The 20,343-nt window shown below is 45.8% G+C and overlaps 1 protein-coding gene across 4 annotated transcripts in view; it reads right to left on the bottom strand.

The window, feature by feature from the left end:
* ANKMY2 (ankyrin repeat and MYND domain containing 2) overlaps positions 1 to 20,343 on the bottom strand; it is a 102,539-nt gene that overhangs the window by 6,180 nt on the left and 76,016 nt on the right. For all 4 annotated transcript variants that reach the window (XM_029589022.1, XM_029589020.1, XM_029589019.1 and 1 more), the window contains exon 9: positions 14,636 to 14,768. In XM_029589022.1, coding sequence (XP_029444882.1) covers positions 14,636 to 14,768 — 133 coding nt within the window. The remainder of the gene's footprint in view (positions 1 to 14,635; positions 14,769 to 20,343) is intronic.

Below are 20,343 nucleotides of genomic sequence, written 5' to 3' on the forward strand. Positions count from 1 at the left end.
GGATTAATTAGGTCAGATACATAGGAAAATAAAACTCTAGGGTTGAATTGGTAGTCGTGAATTTTTTTTGAATAGTAATCTCATTTAGTCTTATCAATATTTAATCTGTACTTATGGAGCAAGATCATATAATTGCTTTGTGAGAATGTTGTGGGATTTTTACGCCTTTTTTTTTCTGCATTCCTGAGATGCATTTCATTATTTTAAGATTGGAGGTGTACCAAGGAGTTCTATTTTTTAAAACTATTGTATTTCTTTTTTAATTAGTGGACAACAGATATTTGCCAAATCGTTGTTGATTGTCATCCACTAATTGACGGCCGAATCAGTGTTGGTTAGGTTTAAGTTTTTAAGAGCTTCTGGCAAGAGTTCTAATAGATCATCTTGCCGACAGGGTTTTCTATATTCATTCGTGGTTTTTTGAGTCAATGATTCACATTTTGGATTATGCAAAATAAGATGTGCTGAGATCAAATGATGATCGGACCAGGGGATAGGTATACTGGTAGGTGGGTCTATACTTTCCAATTGAGAGTTAATAAACATAAGATCAAGCATATGGCCTGCTTTGTTTGTTGGAAGGTTCACAGTTTTTTGGAAATCTATGGCATGCATGGTGGATAAGAAAGTTTCACAACTAGACGACAAGGGTACAGTATCTACATGTAAATTGAAATCACGAAGGATAATGGTGGGAAGACCTATATCCATGATCTCTGATGAATTCAGTTAAGGGAGAGTTGTTATGATCTGTAAATCCTGGAGGAGCATAAAATAAGCAAATTTGTAAGGATTTGGATTTTAATAAAACAATTTCTAAATGAGGTGGAGTATAGCAAAATTGCTTACCTTGTAATAGGTGTTATCCCAGGACAGCAGGATGTAATCTTCACATATGGGTGACATCATTGATGGAGCCCTATTACGGAAAACTTTCTGTCAAAGTTTCTAGAAACTTTTGACTGGCACTCTGAGCCCACTGAGCATGCCATGATATTCTCTGCCACAGGGGTCTCCCTTCAGTCTCGTATGTAGCAATAAGCTTTAGCAAAAATAAAATAATAAAACTTATGAGACCCAACTCCGCAGGGTGGTGGGTGGGTTTCGTGAGGACTACATCCTGCTGTCCTGGGATAACACCTGTTACAAAGTAAGCAATTTTGCTTTATCCCAGGACAAGCAGGATGCTAGTCCTCACATATGGGTGATTAGCAAGCTAGAGGCTGAGTCATTTTGTAGTGAAGAAACACTAAAGAATTGTTGGTGAAAATGAGGCAGCCGAAGATCACAGCAGGTTGGATGTAGAAGGAGTTGGGATTAAACTGGAAACAAGTTCTTTAAGACAGATTGTCCGTAGGCTGAATCTTGTCGTCCTTCTTTGTCCAAACAGTAATGAGCTGCAAAGGTATGAAGAGAACTCCATGTTGCTGCTTTACATATTACAAGAATTGGCACTGAACAATAGTGTGCTACTGAGGTTGACATTGCTCTTACTGAATGCACCTTTACTTGCACTTGGAGAGGAAGGCCTTCTTTTTCATAGCAAAACTGTATGCAATCTGCTAGCCAATTGGAGAGAGTACGTTTACCCGGTTTGTTTGGATCAAAAGAAACAAAGAGTTGAGTTGATTTCCTGTGGACTGCAGTGCGGTCTAAGTAATATGCTAGCGCACGCTTACAGTCCAAGGTATGTAAGGCCTGTTCTCCTTGGTGAGAATAATGAGGCCTTGAAAAGAATGTGGGTAAAACTATGGATTGGTTCAAGTGGAATTCCATAACTACCTTGGGGAGGAATTTTGGATGTGTCCGGAGAACCACTCTGTCATGTAGGAATTTTGTATAGGGTGAGTACGCGAAAAGTGCTTGTAACTCACTAACCCTTCTAGCTGATGTAATGGCTATAAGGAAGATAGTCTGCCATGTGAGAAATTTCAGATCACAGGAAGTCATGGGTTCAAAAGGAGAACACATGAGTCTTGTTAAGACCAGATTCAGGTCCCATTCTGTGACCGGTGGCCTAATGTGAATTAAACCTCTCATAAATCTACTGACAAGAGGATGTATGGATATTGGTGCACCTCCCATCTTGGTATGGTAAGCTGAGATTGCACTTAAATGGTCTCTTACAGATGATGACTGGAGACCAGAATCTGAAAGATGGCATAAGTAGTCTAGTAGAGAAATTGTAGGGCAGGAGAAAGGGTCAATACTCTTTTGCATGCACCACGAAGTAAACATTTTCCATTTCGAAGAGTAATTCTTTCGTGTTGAAGGTTTACGTGAAGCTATAAGCACGAGATACATTGGCTGAAAGGTTGAGTGGTTGTAAAATCAAGCTTTCAACATCCATGCTGTCAGGGATAGGGATTGAAGGTTGGTCTGTTATTTGTACCCAATGGTTGTAAAAGGAGGATACTCTGCCTTCTACCGGTAGATCTGGTTGAGGCTTGTAGAGATGGCTTTGGTTTCTGGTGATGACCTCAAAAGCCTGCAGCCGGTCCCTTCTGCGGCGGAGGTCGAGGCCCAGCAGCTCTAGGTTCTCTAGGCTGAGATCTTTGCTGTGGCCTAGAAGATCTGCTTCTTGATGCTGGAGGGTAATAATGCCTCTGTCTGTAGAAGGGCTGTCGAGATTCCTTCCTTGGAGGTCGGCGAGATGAAGGTGTAGCAGAGTCCTGTAGAACTGACTACAGTTGATGCAGGGTTTCTGTGTGTTCCTTTAATTGTGCTACAGCATCCTGTACCTTAGAGCCAAAGAGGTTATCGCCCACTCATGGCAAATCAACCAATTTTTCTTGGACCTCAGGCCTGAGGTCCGAGGCCTTAACCCATGCCCAGCGACGCGCACTTATACCAGAGGCCGCTACTCTGGAGGCAGTTTCAAAATTATCATAAGCGGCTCGGACTTCATGCTTGCCAGCTTCAAGTCCTTTATGTATTATTGTTTGAGCTGCTTCTTGATACTGCTGTGGTAACGAATTTGAGAGATCTTGCATCTGTTTCCACAGGTTTCTCTGATATTGCGTCATATATAACTGATATGATGCAATTCTTGTATTCAGCATGGCTCCCTGATCAATTTTCCTGCCCAAGGAGTCAAGGAATCTATGATCCTTGCCTGAAGGCGTGGAGGAATGAGGCCTTATCCATTTAGATTTCTTCTGTGCAGACTCCACAATTGATTGATGTAGCAATTGTGCTTTCTGGTAGCCAGGGACAGATTGTAGCAAATAAGTGGTGTCCACTCTCTTATTTATGGATGGTACTGAGCATGGGTGCTCCCAGAGTCTGTGCTGTAAGTCTAGGAGAACTTCGTGGACAGGTATAGCCAAGACTTGTTTTGGAGGGTCCACGAACTGAAGGACCTCCACTGTTTGCTGTCTTGTGTCCTCTTCTGCTACCAGAGTAAACATTATGGTGTCTGCCATATCCTTAACAAAATGTATGAAGGATAAATCCTCCAGTGGAGATTTCTTTCGTTCTTCTGGAGGAGAAGGTTCAGACATAAATCCTTCAGAAGAGGTATCTGTATGCCTGTCTTCCCAAGAATCATACGGGTCGTCTTGCTGTGGAGACGTTGGAGAAGACCTTGGTGGTCGAGAAAGCCCTGAAGGACCTGGCTGTGGATCATCTAATGGTATCTATCCAGGGACGACTTCTTGTGGCTTGGATGGAGTCGATGGAAGAGCACCGACTATTTCATCTAATTTTTTCATTAGAAGCTGGAACAGTGCGAACTCCGGATGTCCTGGAGCCCCGGGTGACTTCGGCATCGATGGCATCGGGTCGGGCATCGGCGATGGAATGGGCATCGGCATCAATGGTTGCCTCGGTGTAGACTTCGGTTGTGGTACTGGCATGGAGGTCAGGAAGGTCCTCGGCGAGGTCATCGGCGGTTGCTGATCCTTCAATGCTTGGAGCACCGCTTGACGGATGAAATCAGTCAATTCCTCCGGGTTAGCTGGTGTGGGCAGAGCAGCTACACGTGGTGGCGGTGGAGATGTCGACATAGGGCCCTGTGGAGGTTCGACGATCGGTGCTTTGATAGGAGGTGAAGGCCTCGGCAAAGGCACTAGTGTTTCCTGGAGTCTAGGCCGTTTTGAGGTCGATTCCTCTGGAGAGAGAAGCACCTCCGGTATCGATGGGTGTCTGTACCGATGGCGATGCTTCGGACGATGTTCCGTCAATGCTATCAATGGTGTCGGCGATGAACGATCCCCCGAGCCTTCCGGACGACGTTTTTTTCAGTATTATACTTTTGGAGACTCTGGCCGGAGACGATTGAGTCGAAGTGGAAGGGGAAGGCAGAAGCTGTAGATGGAATAAATGCTCCATCTTTTCTTGGCGGGCCTTTCTTCCCTTCGTGGTCATTTCGGCATACTTGGGACAGGTTGTTACATTGCATTGTGTGTTTAACCTAAACAAAGGACACACTCGAGGTGTGGATCTGTAATGGACATTGTCCGTTTACAGTTGGGACATTTTTTAAATCCCGTGGCCATATTTTTTCGCCGACGAAAATGAGAGTAACGTGAGAGAAAAATATTTTGCTCCACAGAGTAAAAAAAGACTAAAATATACTCACCAGCTGGTGGTAACATGAGAGACCCCGATATGGGAGAGAATAAATGCTTTTTAAATCTGATTTTTAATCAGACAATCTGTGAGAAAGTCACACAGGCTCCTGCTTCTCAATGCCCACAGCAGCGCAGAAAAACGAAGACTGAAGGGAGACCCCTGTGGCAGAGAATATCATGGCATGCTGGGCATGCTCAGTGGGCTCAGAGTGCCAGTCAAAAGTTTCTAGAAACTTTGACAGAAATGTTTCCGCAATAGGGCTCCATCAATGATGTCACCCATATGTGAGGACTAGCATCCTGCTTGTCCTGGGATAATAATAGTTTGTAGCATTAGATTAAGTTCTTTTTTGATCATGAGCAATAGTCCTCTACCCCTTCTATTAGTTCTGGGGATGGAATAGATGTCAAAGACTTTTTGGCAGTTGATTTATAGCAACAGTATCCGATTTTTTAAACCAAGTCTCAGTCACGCCGCAAAAGTCCGGTTTGTTATCCAGCAAAAGATCAGTAAAAACAGGCTTTTTTTTTTTTTTTTTTTAACACTAGTGATTGTGCATTGACTAGTAGTAGGGATATCATTGACAGTCCTACAATCAGTTAATTTGTAACCAGGGGAATTGGATTAAGCACTCTTGATCTGAAGACAGGTTTCCATTGTGCTTTTTTGTGTTTAGGTCTATTGAGACTAATGATGGAGGTAATCTGTTTTCCATGATGATTACGTACAGATCGGACACAGGTTATAACAGAATTTGGTTTTGCAAGACCAGGGTTTTTAGTAACACCTGATGGGGTGCTTTGTTTATTTGTCCAGTTTGCTTGAATTAGGAGCATGCCCCTTAGTCATGCTTTTTGCACGCTGTCGGCCCTGCACTCGTGCTTTTGACTCCCTCCCAGCACACTGAAGATGTCAGCTGAGGGGGGGAAGGGCACTGCGAATCGACTCGGCGTCGATGGGGTGAATCAGGAGTAGAAGGAGCCTACTTTGGGGCTCCGAAAAGTTTCTCCATCTTATCAAGGCGTGACCAATGGCCTTTAGGGGGTCATCTGGTCATACAGACACCCACGGATGTCGTGCAAGGCCCCCAGGCAGAGAATGCAAACCTCATGGGGATCCGTGATGGACATAGTCCGCGGGCACTGGGGGCACCTACAAAAACCGGTCGACGCCATGAAAAAACACCCGGTGTGCGGTCGATGACCAGTGGTCACCTTAAGGTGATGAGTCTGGGAATCGACTGCAAATTTGGAAAAACAAAAATAACCTACTGACCGAGGTGGCACCGACCGCGAAGGGGGAACCGACGAAGAAAAGGGGAAAAACCCCAAAACTGACATGGAAAAATAAGAATATGGAGAGCTCCACAAACCGTGAGACAACTGCACCACGAAGAAGAAGAGACTGAAGGGGGACCTCGTGTGGATGTGCAGATAGTAGCAGGCTGGGCATGCTCAGTCTGATGGTGAAAGCTTCTAGAAACTTTGACGAACGTTTTCCGTGCCGTGGTCCGTGCTCCATCCAATGATGTCACCCACATGCAAGGACTACTATCCTGCTTGTCCTAGGAGAATGTTAGGTTTTACCTTAGGAGTTACCACACAGGAAAGATCTAGGTGTCATAGTGAATAACACATTGAAATAGTCAGCTCAGTGTGCTATGGCAATCAAAAAAAGCAAACAGAATGTTAGGAATGAATAGGAAAGGAAAGGCAAATAAAACAGAGGATGTCATAATGCCTCTGTATCACTACATTGTGAGACTGCATCTTGAAGACTGTGTGCAATTCTGGTCACCACATCTCAAATAGGAAACAGCTGCACTGGAGAAAGTGCAGAGAAGGGTAACTAAAATAATAGGGGGGCATGGGATGGCTGCCCAATGAGGAAAGGCTAAAGATATTAGGGCTGTTCAGTTTGGAGAAGAGAAGACTGAGGGGGAATAGGACAGAAGTCTACAAAATCATGCAAGAACTTGAACTAGTTAATGTAAATTGGTTATTTCTCTCTCAGATAATAGAAGGACCAGGGGGCACTCCATGAAGTTAGCAAGTAGCTCATTTAAAATAAATCGAAGAAAATTCTTTCACTCAGCGCAAGTTAAGCTCTGGAATTCATTGCCAGAGGATGTGGGTCCAGCAGTTATTGTAACTGGGTTTAAAAAAGGTTTGGATAAGTTTCTAGAGGAAAACTCCATAAACTGCTATTATGGTAATTAATAGGCAATAGTAGCTTGTTATTTATCTAATGTTTAGATACTTGCAACTTGGATTGGACACTGTTGGAAACAGGCTTGATGGTCTCTTGGTCTGATCCAGTATGGCATATCTTAAGTTCTTATGTAAGCTAGAGGTCATGTGATTCTGTTCAACACAAGAAATCATCTGATAATCATCTGAGGTCTCTCCTACTTTGTCGCATCAGTGTCTCACCCCTTATGTACAGTTCTCTTGAATTTGTCCATCCAAAATATATAACTATAATTTTTGCATTGAAACTTAGTTGTCATGCAGACCACCACTAAGCTTTCTTAAAAATCACTTCTCATTCTGTTTACTCCCTCCACCATGTTCACTCTGTCGCAAGTGTTAGGATCATCTTCAAGGAGAAAAACCTTTCCTCCTAATCCTGCCACAATATCACGCAAAGATATTGCACAATATGAATCCTAGGATCAATCCTTGAGATACTTCACTTATTACATTCCTTTCTTCTTAGTGAATGCTATTTACTACCATACTCAGTCTTCTATCCTTCAACCAGTTTTTAATCCAGTTCACCACACTGGGGCCTACCTTCCGAATGCTCAGTTTATTATGAGGCTTATATATAAGGAATATCAAAAGCATTGCTGAAATTTAAATACACCACCATCCAGTGCCCACCCCCCAAACCAATTCCCTAATCACCCAAAGAAATCAATTACATTTGTCTGACAATTTCTCTCTGGTAAATCCCATGCTACTTTAGATCCTGCAACCTGCCAGACTCAAGAAATGTCATAATTCCTCTGTATCTCTCCATGGTGAGACCGCACCTTGAATACTGTGTACAATTCTGGTCGCCGCATCTCAAAAAAGATATAATTGCGATGGAGAAGGTACAGAGAAGGGCTACCAAAATGATAAGGGGAATGGAACAGCTCCCCTATGAGGAACGACTAAAGAGGTTAGGACTTTTCAGCTTGGAGAAGAGACGGCTGAGGGGGGATATGATAGAGGTGTTTAAAATCATGAGAGGTCTAGAATGGGTAGATGTGAATCAGTTATTTACTCTTTCAGATAATAGAAAGACTAGGGGGCACTCCATGAAGTTAGCATGTGGCACATTTAAAACTAATTGGAGAAAGTTCTTTTTTACTCAACGCACAATTAAACTCTGGAATTTGTTGCCAGAGGATGTGGTTAGTGCAGTTAGTATAGCTGTGTTTAAAAAAGGTTTGGATAAGTTCTTGGAGGAGAAGTCCAATACCTGCTATTAATTAAGTTGACTTAGAAAATTGCCACTGCTGTTACTAGCAATGGTAACATGGAATAGACTTAGTTTTTGGGTACTTGCCAGGTTCTTATGGCCTGGATTGGCCACTTTTGGAAACAGGATGCTGGGCTTGATGGACCCTTGGTCTGACCCAGTATGGCATGTTCTTATCTTTTCCTTCTGAATTGTCTCCATTTAATGTACCTCCGTAGGAGATAGTGGCATGTCATCTCTCATCTACATGTCCCTCTCTCTAGATCTGGAAAGCCAGCACAATACTCATACAAAACCCAGATTTCTCCTGAAATCATAAGGCAGCTTCAAAACTGAAATCAAGATAAAATAACTGTGCATGTCTGATCTGGTTAAGCAATGTTATAATCCTCTCCAAAGTGATAAAAATCCTCAATGGGGATAGAAACACTGGTCAGTTTGAATAAGCAAGGAAAGCCCTCCTTTACCTGACATTTTCAAATAGGCATTCCAACCTAGCCACCTCAAAAATTCAGCTAGGTGGAGATAATCCTCAAAAAGATTATAAATGGTAAAATACAGCATTATTTAACATAGAAAAGCAAAATTAAATTGTAGTTTTTTTTCAAGGATTAGAGGTACAGAGCATAATAAGAATTCTGCTATCCCAAGTTTCAGCAAAGCTTATCAGTGGTCAGTAAACAAAGGATTTTAAAAGTAAAACCTTTAAGAAATAAAATTTTCTCCTTCTGAAAGTGTTATACTTCCTCCAAATTGGCCAATATTTGAGCAGGGTAGACAAATGCCTTCAGTGTTTAGAACATAAAAACAGAAAGGAAGTAAGGATGGGCAACCAGCCTTGGAGGTGAAAAAACACTAGACAATTAAGTGGTAAAGCATCCTACGTGTTTAGAATGTACTTTTACCGTTATACTAAAAATTAAGTGGTGTTCATGAGATGAAGGTGTAAAACCTGTTATAACATTTAGCCTACATGGGTGTGTAGGTATACAGAAGCAGAGAAAGAAGTGGGAGGAAAAATATATGGCTTTGCACTAATATTTGAAGCACTAGTAGTGTAACAGATATAGCAAGTGTTGCTTACCTGTAACAGGTGTTCTCACAGGACAGCAAGATGTTAGTCCTCACATATGGGTGACATCATCAGGATGGAGCCCAATCACGGAAAACTTCTGTCAAAGTTTCCAGAACTTTGACTGGCCCCTACTGGGCATGCCCAGCATGGCACTAACCCTGCAGCCAGCAGGGGTACCCCTTCAGTCTTATTTGATAGCTACAAGCAGTGCCGAAAAAATAAAACAACAAAACGTTAAGAACCCAACACCGCGGGGCGGCAGGCGGGTTTCGTGAGGACTAACATCCTGCTGTCCTGTGAGAACACCTGTTACAGGTAAGCAACACTTGCTTTCTCACAGGACAAGCAAGATGGCAGTCCTCACATATGGGTGAGTACCGAGCTAAGGATGTCCGAACATGCACCAAATGTACCCAACAGCGTGCAACAGGCACAACAACTGGGGTGGAATTTGGTAGAGGGCATCCTGAACCCCACCGGGTAGGCGGAAGGGTGTTGGTACATCACGTTGGAAATAGGTTACGCAGGACAGATTGGCCGAAGATGGAATCCTGTCTTCCGGCTTTGTTCAAGCAATAGTGGGCTGCGAAAGTGTGGAGTGAGCTCCAGGTGGCAGCCCTGCAAATGTCAGGAAGCGGCACCGATCTTAGGTGTGCTACTGAAGTCGCCATGGCCCTCACAGAGTGTGCTTTAACACGGTCTTGGAAAGGAATGCCCGCTTGCTGATAGCAAAAAGATATGCAGTCCTCCAACCAGGAGGAGAGAGTCTGCTTACCCACAGGTTGCCCTAATTTGTTGGGATGGAAAGAGAGACGAATAACTGAGTGCTCTTCCTGTGGGCAACTGTACGGTCTAGGTAGAACGCTAGAGCCCGTTTACAGTCAAGGGTATGCAGAGCCTGTTCCCATGGATTGGAATGGGGCCTGGGAAAGAAGGTAGGTAGTATGATGGATTGATTAATGAGAAACTCCGAAACTACCTTAGGCAAAAACTTAGGGTGAGTGCGGAGTACTGCCCGGTCCTGCAGGAGTTTAGTGTAAGGCGGATAAGTAACTAGGGCCTGTAACTCACTAACCCTGCGAGCTGAAGTGATAGCTGAAAGGAAAATCACTTTCCTTGTGAGATATTTTAGGTCACAGGAGTGAAGAGGCTCGAATGGAGGTTTCATGAGCCGACCGAGAACCAGATTAAGGTCCCAAGAAGGGGCTGGAGGACGTAAAGGTGACTTGATATGGAGCAAGCCTTTAAGAAAACGTGTTATGAGGGGTTGTACCGATATAGGGACATCCCCGACACCTTTATGGAAGGTGGCTACCGCACTGACATGCATTAGACCTTTAGACCCGATTCCAATAAATGCCAGAGATAGTCCAAAAATCTTGGGATTGGACAGGAAAAGGGATCAAGGGACTGTGAAGAACACCATGATGTGTACTTTTTCCATTTATAGGAATAAGATTTTCTTGTGGAAGGCACTCCCGGCAAGTTGGTGGCCCTGAGGTACATCGAGCGGGAGAGCGCTTCTGCCCAAATCTGCGCAGCTTCCTGACACAGAAGGAAGGAGCCTGTGCCTCCCTGTTTGTTGATGTACCACTTGGCCACCTGATTGTCCGTCTGAATTAGGATGACATGATTTGATAGGCAATCCTGAAAAGCTCTGAGAGCATATCGCATTGCTTGAAGCTCCAGGAAATTTATCTGGTGTTTGGCTTCCTCTGGAGACCAAGATCCTTGTGTCCGTAGATCGTTCACATGAGCTCCCCAGCTGAGGTTGGAAGCATCGGTGGTGAGAATGAGTTAAGGATCTGGTAGATGAAAAGGCAGACCCTGGAGGAGATTGTTCTGATCTTTCCATCAGGTGAGAGACAGACTGAGTGCGTCGGTGATGTGGACAATGGTTGACAGAGGCTGAGTCGCTTGAATCCATTGTGACCTCAGAGTCCAATGCATGACTCTTCATGGCCAGGCGGGCCATTGGTGTGAGATGGACTGAGGACGCCATGTGTCCGAGAAGGACAAGGAATTGCTGAGCCGTTGCTGCATACTGAGACTACAACTGGTGAGCGAGAGACACGAGGGTTTGCACTCGTTGAGGTAGAAAGGCTTTTGCCTGTAAGGTGTCCAAGTCTGCCCCAATGAAGGACAAGGTTTGAGATGGGACTAAATAGGATTTCTCGTAATTGACGAGAAATCCTAGAGAAATTAGAGTGTGTAGGGTCAAATCCAGGAACGATCGAGCGGTTTGCTGGGTTGGGGCCCTGATTAACCAGTCGTCTAAATAGGGGTAGACGTGAACACCTTCTTTCCTGAGAAAGGCTGCGACAACTACGAGACATTTGGTAAAAGACTCGTGGTGCCGATGCTAGGCCGAATGGAAGCACCCGGTATTGATAGTACCTTGGGCCTACTAAAAACCGGAGGTACTTGCAATGAGCTGAGATATCGCAATGTGGGTGTATGCGTCCTGGAGGTCCAGAGAGCAGAGCCAGTCTCCTCTTTGTAGAAGAGGTAGAAGTGAGCCCAAGGTTACCATCTTGAACTTTTCCAGATGGAGGTACTTGTTGAGGGCACGTAGGTCCAGAATTGGACGAAGCCCCCCGGATTTTTTTGAGGATCAAAAAGTACCGGGAATAGAACCCTAGGCCTTGTTGCGAAAGAGGAACGGGTTCTATTGCTCTTAACTGGAGAAGAAGGGAAACCTCCTGCTCCAGAAGAACAGAGTGGTTGGTTACTCTCCACGCTTGTAGAGGTGGGGAGTCCGGTGGAACAGCAAGAAAGTTCAGGTGGTAACCCTGAGCAATGATTGCCAGCACCCATTGGTCGGTTGTGATTGATTGCCACATTCCATGAAAGTGGCATAATCGGCCTACCACTGGTATGCCTGGCAAGTGAAAGTCAAAAACCTGAAGCAGGCCCTGGCTGGGGAGCTGCTTGTGGCTTTTGCTTCTGGGGCTGGCGAGGCTGAGATTTTTGATAAGGCCTCATAACTCGGGACCTTGTTGGTGGGGGATAGTACTTCCTTGGGCGGAAGAATGACTTCTTAGAGTCCTTCTTGAAGGGCTGTCTAGAAGGGAAGTCAGAAGGTATCAATGAGAGCTGTTTGAGGGTCTCATGATGGTCCTTTAACTCAGCCACTATTTGCTGAATCTGTTCACCGAATAGATTATCTCCTACACAGGGCAGGTCAGAGAGCCTGTCTTGTACTTCTGGGCGAAGGTCAGAAGACTTGAGCCAGGCCCAGCGTATTGCCGAAATGGCAGTTGCAGACACTCTAGTGGAGGTGTCGAAGATATCGTAAGCTGTTCTTATCTCATGCTTTCCTGCTTCAAAGCCCTTATTAACAAGGGTTTGAAGATGTTCTTGGAATTGGTCAGGCAGGGTTTCAGAGAATTCCTGTATTTGCTTGAAAATGACCCTATTGTATTGGGTCATGTACAGCTGGTAAGAAGCAATTCTGGAGATGAGCATGGCCCCTTGGAACACTCGTCGACCAATATTGTCTAGGAACTTGTGTTCCTTGACAGGAGGGGTAGAGGAGTGTGGCTTCGTCCTTTTTGCTTTCTTTTGAGCTGATTCTACCACAACTGAGTGGTGGTCAAGCTGAGATTTTTGAAAGTCAGGGGCTGACTGTACTAGATAAGTAGTGTCAGCTTTTCTGTGTACTGGGGCAATGGATCCAGGGTTTTCCCAGTTCTTTTTGAGGAGGTCAAGAAGAACTTGATGAATGGGAATAGAAGTGATCACTTTAGGGGCATCCAGGAATTGGAGAATCTCCATCATCTGGTGCCTATCATCTTGCTCCGTCTGAAGCTGAAAAGGGACCAATTCCGACATTTCCTTCACAAAATTAATGAAAGAGAGGTCCTCTGGAGGAGAACGCTTTCTACTTTCAGTAGGAGAAGGAGGTGAAGGTAAATCATCGGTGTCTGTGGAAGTATCATCACCCCAGGTGTCATAAGGATCAGCAGGCTGACCTGTAGGACGAGAAGGGGGTTGGATACCCGAAAAGCCCGGCTGAGGCTCCAAGAAAATCGAAGGAATCACCGGGGGGCATCGCGGACTCCCTGGGGGGCATCAGTGCCGGCATCGATGGCACTGATGTGCGTATCGCCCCCGATGAATGAATCGGTGGCGAGGGACGACATGGCATCGAAGGCTGAGGCAATACCCCTGAAGGAGGAATGCGGAACAGTGTTTCTCCTCCCGATGAAGCAGTCATCACGGAGCGCACCGGAGCCATCGGAGACCCGGGAATCACCGGTGGAAGGGCAGTCATGAGCTCCTCCATCCAGGATAGCAGCGGTGCCAGCGCTGCTAGAATCGGGTCGGTGACCGGTTCCACTCTCTGTGCCGGTGCCGGAGGAACCCGGAGTTGCTGCATCGCCTTGTCGATGGCCTCCTGGACCAGCCGGTCCAGTTCTTCCCGGAGACCTGGGGCAATCAGCTCCGGCTCCGTGACGGAACTGGGAGGCTGAGGCACAGTCGGAGGGACCACCTTTACAGGCGGAATCGCGACTCCCAAACCCCGATCGGGTGAGGGTGGCCTCGATGTCCCGGTCGCAAGAGTGGTCAGTGCCGTTCCTGGACGGGGTTCTTCGATGGTGGCTCGGACTGTGGCGAGGTCGATGATTTTGCTTCCTCGATGGTCCGAGACTTACGATGCCAATGTTTCTCCCTACGATCCCCTCAATCTTGAGGGGGAGAAACGGGAGTCGATGGCCGTGAAAATGTCAATGGTGGGCGGTCACTGGACGGTTGTCGATGGTGGTGCGACTTCGACGGTGCCGGTTCCGATGACGTCGATGCGATGGACGGCGTCGGGGTGTGAGCACGGAAAAAGGAGTCCCATCTTCTCCATTCTGGCTTTGCGACCTTTTGGTGTCATAAGGGCACATTTGGTGCAAGTCAGGACATCATGCTCACGGCCTAAACACATTACACAGACTCCATGAGGGTCTGTGATAGACATGGTGCGAGTACAGTCTGGGCACAGACAAAAACCCGACGCCATGGCCATAGAAAAAAATCGAGCTGCGGTACAGTCGACGGCCAGTAGGCCGCGAGGGCCAAACTCGACGGTAATCGACGAAAAACGGTGAAAAACTTACCGGAGTACCGCGGCCTGAGAAAAGTCAAAGGAGGGACCCCTGTGGGGCAATCTAATTTTGATTAAGACCGTGAGGAAAATTCCTGTCAGGAATCTCTTCAGAGCTCCTAAACCGCGAGGCTACTGCTGCGCGGAAAAAAGAATACTGAAGGGGGACCCCTGCTGGCTGCAGGGTTAGTGCCATGCTGGGCATGCCCAGTAGGGGGCCAGTCAAAGTTCTGGAAACTTTGACAGAAGTTTTCCGTGATTGGGCTCCATCCTGATGTCGTCACCCATATGTGAGGACTGCCATCCTGCTTGTCCTGTGAGAAATTAATGTACTCCATGTAATACACACCTCAGTTAATAAATTCTCCCATGAGAAGCATGTTAAATATGGTTACACAGAGCAAAATTAAAATACTAACCTTTCTTCTGCTGTTTCTCTTTTACTTTGGCTTCCTCAATCTCCTGTTTCTCCCGGACATTTTGTAAAGTTTTACATACTTTCTTGTGTGTAAACCAGTGCACCTTCTGGCAGTTTTGATCACAATAAATCACCTGGAAATAATACATTGTCATAAATGTTATGCTCAGATACTGTGACTAAGTGTGGCATGCAGAGAGAAAAAAAAACATGCATAATTCTCTGTAGAGTTTTAAAAAGCCCATTTATATCAGCAAAAATATGTATTTTAAGAAGGAATTTATTTTTCTCACCTTGAAACTCTGCAGTCTGTTTATACAGGTATCTAATCACTGCTGTACCAGGGGATAGTGAATACAGTGCCATGTTAGTGCTTGATCAGTTGTACATGAAAAACCTCTGCTAAATTTGGCACTACAGAAGTTAAAGTAATTTGCAAATGTTGATTTCCATTGTTTTTTCCCTCATTAGCTTTAGTGCCTGCATTTTTCTGCTTGGTTAGGTTTAAAGCACAAATATTAAGCACTGTCAACATTGGTCCCTAGAGAAGCAACAATATCACAGCCAAGCTAACAAAATCACTCCAATTATATAGATCGTGCTTGTCAATACTGACTCCCATGAAAAAAAATATGCAACACCTCATTCTATCTGTACAGAGGCACCCCAGCTTATGCTGTACATTGATTCTGACTGCTCCATACTTCATAAAAAGATGTTTACCTAGCATATGGAGGATAACTCCAATGAAGTGTGCCAACGCATGAGACACAAATCTGCTGTAAAATGCAATATAGTCAAAGGGCTGGGATTCAAGAAATTCAGGTCAGTTTTTCCTGCCAACCAGGGAACCAGTTCTGCTGTATCATTCACCTAATATCCCAGCTGCAGATGACCACAGTGTAATCACTGGGCAGGAAAACCTTATTATTGGTCCCAAAAGGCTCACATCGCAAAGTTTGGACTTCTAATGAGAAATTACTACTTACCTGATAATTTCCTTTTCTTTAGGACAGTCAGATTAATCCAGAACAAGTGGGCTATGCACTCCTACCAGCAGATGGAGAGGGAGCAAAGCTGACATCACAGTACATATACTCCTGCAATGACCTCAGCCTGCCAGTATTCTGTGCAAAAGCAACTGTGGACAGACTAGCCCAAAAACTCGAAAAACAGATAACCATGTCAATACTTAGCCAACAGTTAGCTCAGATAAGAACATAACACTAGACTAGGGACTGGCGTTACACTTACCAGTAATCCCTGTAACATGTAGACACACAGGAAGAGCAAAATGCAACCACACAGCAGCCAAGAAAGGGAAGCTGGATTCATCTGACTATCCTAAAGAAATGGAAATTATTAGGTAAGTAGTAATTTCTCATTTCTTAGCATCCAGTCAGATGAATGCAGAACAAGTGGGATGTACATAAGCTGCATCCGAACAGAGCAGGAGGCTGCCCACAGTCCAGTCAAAACCACACGTGCAAAGGCTGCATCCTCCTGGGCCTAAACATCCAGGCGATAATACCTGGAAAAGGTATGTAAGGAGGACCACGTCACATGGTAAATGTTGATAGGAGACAATCTAACTTCTGCCCATGACACTGCCTGAGCCTGAGTTGAATGAGCCCAAACCTGACTAGGAAACGACTTCCCAGCATCCACTATGAAGCAGTAACTACCTCCTTAATCTAGCAAGCTACTGTATCCCATGAAGCTGGTTCTCCCAGTCTAGTACCACTGTGAAGAATAAACAGGCGACCTGACTTCCGCAAAGGATCAGCAACCTCCAGATATCTGACAATATGTCTCTTGACATCCAAGGGTCACAGCAGACTATACTCCTCTGCATCCTTCCATTTATCCAGAGACAGCAGGGAGATGGACTGATTCAAGTGAAGCTCAGTGACCATCTTTGGTAAAAAGGAAGGAACAGTATGCAGTTGTACTGCTTCTGGAGTCACCAGGAGAAATGACTCTCGACAAGACGAGGCCTGCAGTTTGGAAGACCTATGTGCCGATCAAATTGCCACAAGGAACACAGTTTTCAAATGTCAGCAACCACAAGGATCGAGTACGTAGTGGTCTAAACATAGGGTCTGCCAAATAATCCAAAGACCAAATTAAGACTCCATAGGGGCACCAGAAACTGCAAGGATGACGACGAAGTTCACACCTTTCAGAAAAACAGGCCACATCATAATGAGCTGACAAGGATCCACCATTTACCTGATCCCTGAAAGAGGCGAGAGCTGCTATTTGTACCTTTAAGGAATTAAGAGCCAAGCCTTTATTCAAGCCATCCAGTAAAAATTCCAAAATAAGTGGAATCTTGACAAAAGAAGGAAGAATACCTCGATCCGCACACCAGGCCTCAAACTCTCTTCAAACTCACACATTGGCCAAGGAAGTGGAGAACTTTCTAGCTCTTAGCAAGGTGGAAATCACTGCTGCAGAGTAACCACATTTCAGCAAGTGAGCCTTTTCAAGGGTTATACCATAAGACAAAATTGTGTCTGATCTTCGCAAAGGACAAGTCCTGCTGCAACAGGTTCCTGTGCGGCATAAGTCAAAGAGGAAAATCCACCAAGAAGCCTCTGAAGATCTGCATACTATGGTCTCCTGGGCCAATCTGGAGCGACCAAGAGCACCATCCCCTGTGGTGTTCAATCCTTCGAATCAACCTGCCCAACATGGGCCTTGGAGGAAAGGCATACAGCAGCTTGTCTTCCGGCCACTCCAGCACCAGGGCATCAATCCCCATTGACTTCGGATCTATTCTGTGGCTGAAGAACTGCAGAACTTTTGTGTTGCACAGAGTCGCCAACAGGTCCAGAAACAGGAGACCCCAAGGATCCTGAATCAATGAAATGCCTCATCTGATAATGCCCACTCTCTCTCTGTGTTGAGAAAGTCTGCCTGCAATGTGTAAGGTTGAGATCTGGAGATGCACCTCCATCCATTCCATAAGTAGATTTCTAGTGACATCTGCTGGCTCTTGGTACCTCTATACCGATTGATGTAAGCCATGGTTGTTGCATAGTCTGACATTCGGACTAATCGACCTTGTAGCCTGTTGCTAAACTGCAAACATGCTAATCGGAGAGCTTTGGCTTCCAGCCGATTGATGTTCCAGAGAGATTCTTCTGCACTACAGTGCCCTTGCGCTATCAACTCCTGACAACGAGCTCCCCAACCTAGGAGACTTGCATCAGTTTTCAGTACTAGCCAGTCCGGGCGGGAACAAGAAGACTCTTTCGTAGATCCGCCTGCAGCCACCACTGCAGTTGGGAGGAAACCTCAATCGGTGAGTGGAGCCGAACCAAATAGTCCTGAGACTCCGGATTCCACCAAGACAGCAGGGAATGCTGAAGAGGACGCATATGTGCCCTCGCCCACGGTACCACTGCCAAAGGATGCCGCCATTATGCCAAGGACCAGTAGGTAAGACCATATAGTTGGGCGCATAGTGTATAACAGATGAATTTGAGCTTCCAATAGGAACACTTTACCTTGCTGCGTGTCGAACCAAAACTCCAGGTATTCCAGAGACTGAGAAGGCTGAAGGCTGCTCTTGGCTAGGCTCACCACCCAGCCGAGCTCCTGCAACAGGGAAATCACCTTGCAAGTTACCAGGCGACTCTCTTCCAGCGACCTGGCGCGAATCAGCCAGTTGTCCAAATACGAGTGAACCAGGATTCCATCTTTTCTCAACACTGCCGCAACTACCACCATTACCTTGGAAAAGGTTCTGGGAGTGGTGGCCAGACAAAAAAGGCAGCACCCAAAACGGAAGTGGCTTCCCAGAACTCTGAACCACAGGAAGCGTTGATGCTCTAGTTGGATGGGAATGTGAAAATATGCCTCAGACAGATTCAGAGAGGTCAGAATTTCCACAGACTGTAAAGCCGTTATCGCAGAGTGCAATGTTTTCATGCAAAAATGCCTCACTCGCAGATGACTTGTTGCCTTTGAGGACCAGTTTGGGATGAAAGGAGCCTTCCTTCTTTGGCACAATGAAATAAATGGAATATTGCCCCATATTTTCTTGAGATACAGGCACTGGGACCACAGCCCTCAGACTTAAGGAGCCTTGCCAATGTAACCTCCACCGCCTGCTCCTTCTGCAGGGAGTGGCAGGGAGACGCCATGAACATGTCCTGAGGAATACTGCAAAATTTCATCACATAACCTTCTCTTATCACCTTCAGAACCCACTGATCCGACGTGATCTTGACCCACCTCTGATAAAAAAAAGAGAGGTGACCCCTTATCTCCTGTTCCCGGGAGTGGGTTGGCAAAACTTCATTGGGAGGGTCGGAAGGGACCACCACCCAAGCCTGTGCCTCGTCTGGGCTTTCGGGAACAAAAGGACTGAGACTCACCAAAGGGCAGAGTCCTCTGAAAAAAGTCACTCCTCTATAGGAATGAAAAACGCCTGGATAATCTATAACAACCTCCCATAAGAACATAAGAAATTGCCATGCTGGGACAGACCAAGGGTCCATCAAGCCCAGCATCCTGTTTCCAACAGCACTCCCATGACAAGGGAGTGCTGTATCGGCCTCATCTTCCGGCAAACGAGGAACTGGAGATTCGCCCCACATACTGGCCAGTTTCTCCAACTCGCTGCCAAACAAGAGTGATCCGTGAAAAAGGCAATTTGGTGAGATTAGCCTTCAAGGTCGCATCGGCTGACTAATTTCTCAACCATAATTGGTGCCTGGCCACTACAATCGAAGCCACCCCTCTGGCTGAAGTGCGGACCAAATCACAACCTGCATCAGCCAAAAAGGCAGCAGCTGGTTCCATAGCTGATCTGGGATTTACTCCAGAGTCATCAACTTCCTAGGAGAGAAGCAAACAAGAGCGAGCCACCAAGGAACAAGAAGCGATCTGCAACAACATTGCCACAGTTTCAAACGCCTGCTTAAGGATAGTCTCAATATTTTTATCATGAGCATCCTTCAAGGCCACTCCTCTTTCCACAGAAATAGTGGTCCCCTTGGAGGCTGCACAGACCAGGGCATCTACCTTTGGAAAACCTAAGTGCTCTCTCATCACTGGGTCCAGAAGGTATAAACCTTCCAAAATCCGACCCCCTTTGAAATTAGCATCTGTGATATCCCACTCAAGATTAATCAATTCTTGAATGGCTTCCATCACAGAAGGCTTTATGCAAGGAAACCAAAATAGGATTTTTCTTTGGCTCCAAAACGAGATCTGCCCCAGGAACTCCAAGCATGGTCAAGGTCTGGGAAATCAAGGCTGGCAGTTCATCCCTGTGAAAGAACCACAACATAGTTCTATCAATCCGGGGGGGGGGGGGGGGGGGGGAGGGAGGGGATTTCCCCATCCTCAAGAGAGGCAGGATTGGCGTCATCATCCATGCCTTCCACATCTCCAGCAAGAGGAGCCACTGTCACTCGGGGGGGGGAATACTCCAGCATGGAACAGAAGGTCAAAGCAAGGTTCCCACCTGTGCCTCTGCTCTAGAAGCATGGGACAGAACAGAGGACTGCGCCTGAAGAAAAAATTGTAAGCCCTGAAAAAATTCTAACCAGGAAAAAGCAGAAGCATCCAGACCGGGAGGTATCCGAGGAGTACTTACTGAGCTACCTTCCCCTGCCAAGGAACCAGTTAGGGTAGATCCAAATTCAGGTGCTCCACCTTAGACGTCTTTACCCAGACTCACATCTGGCTGGG

This window comes from Rhinatrema bivittatum, chromosome 2 (assembly GCF_901001135.1).
Source record: "Rhinatrema bivittatum chromosome 2, aRhiBiv1.1, whole genome shotgun sequence".
Taxonomy (NCBI): Eukaryota; Metazoa; Chordata; class Amphibia; order Gymnophiona; family Rhinatrematidae; genus Rhinatrema; species Rhinatrema bivittatum.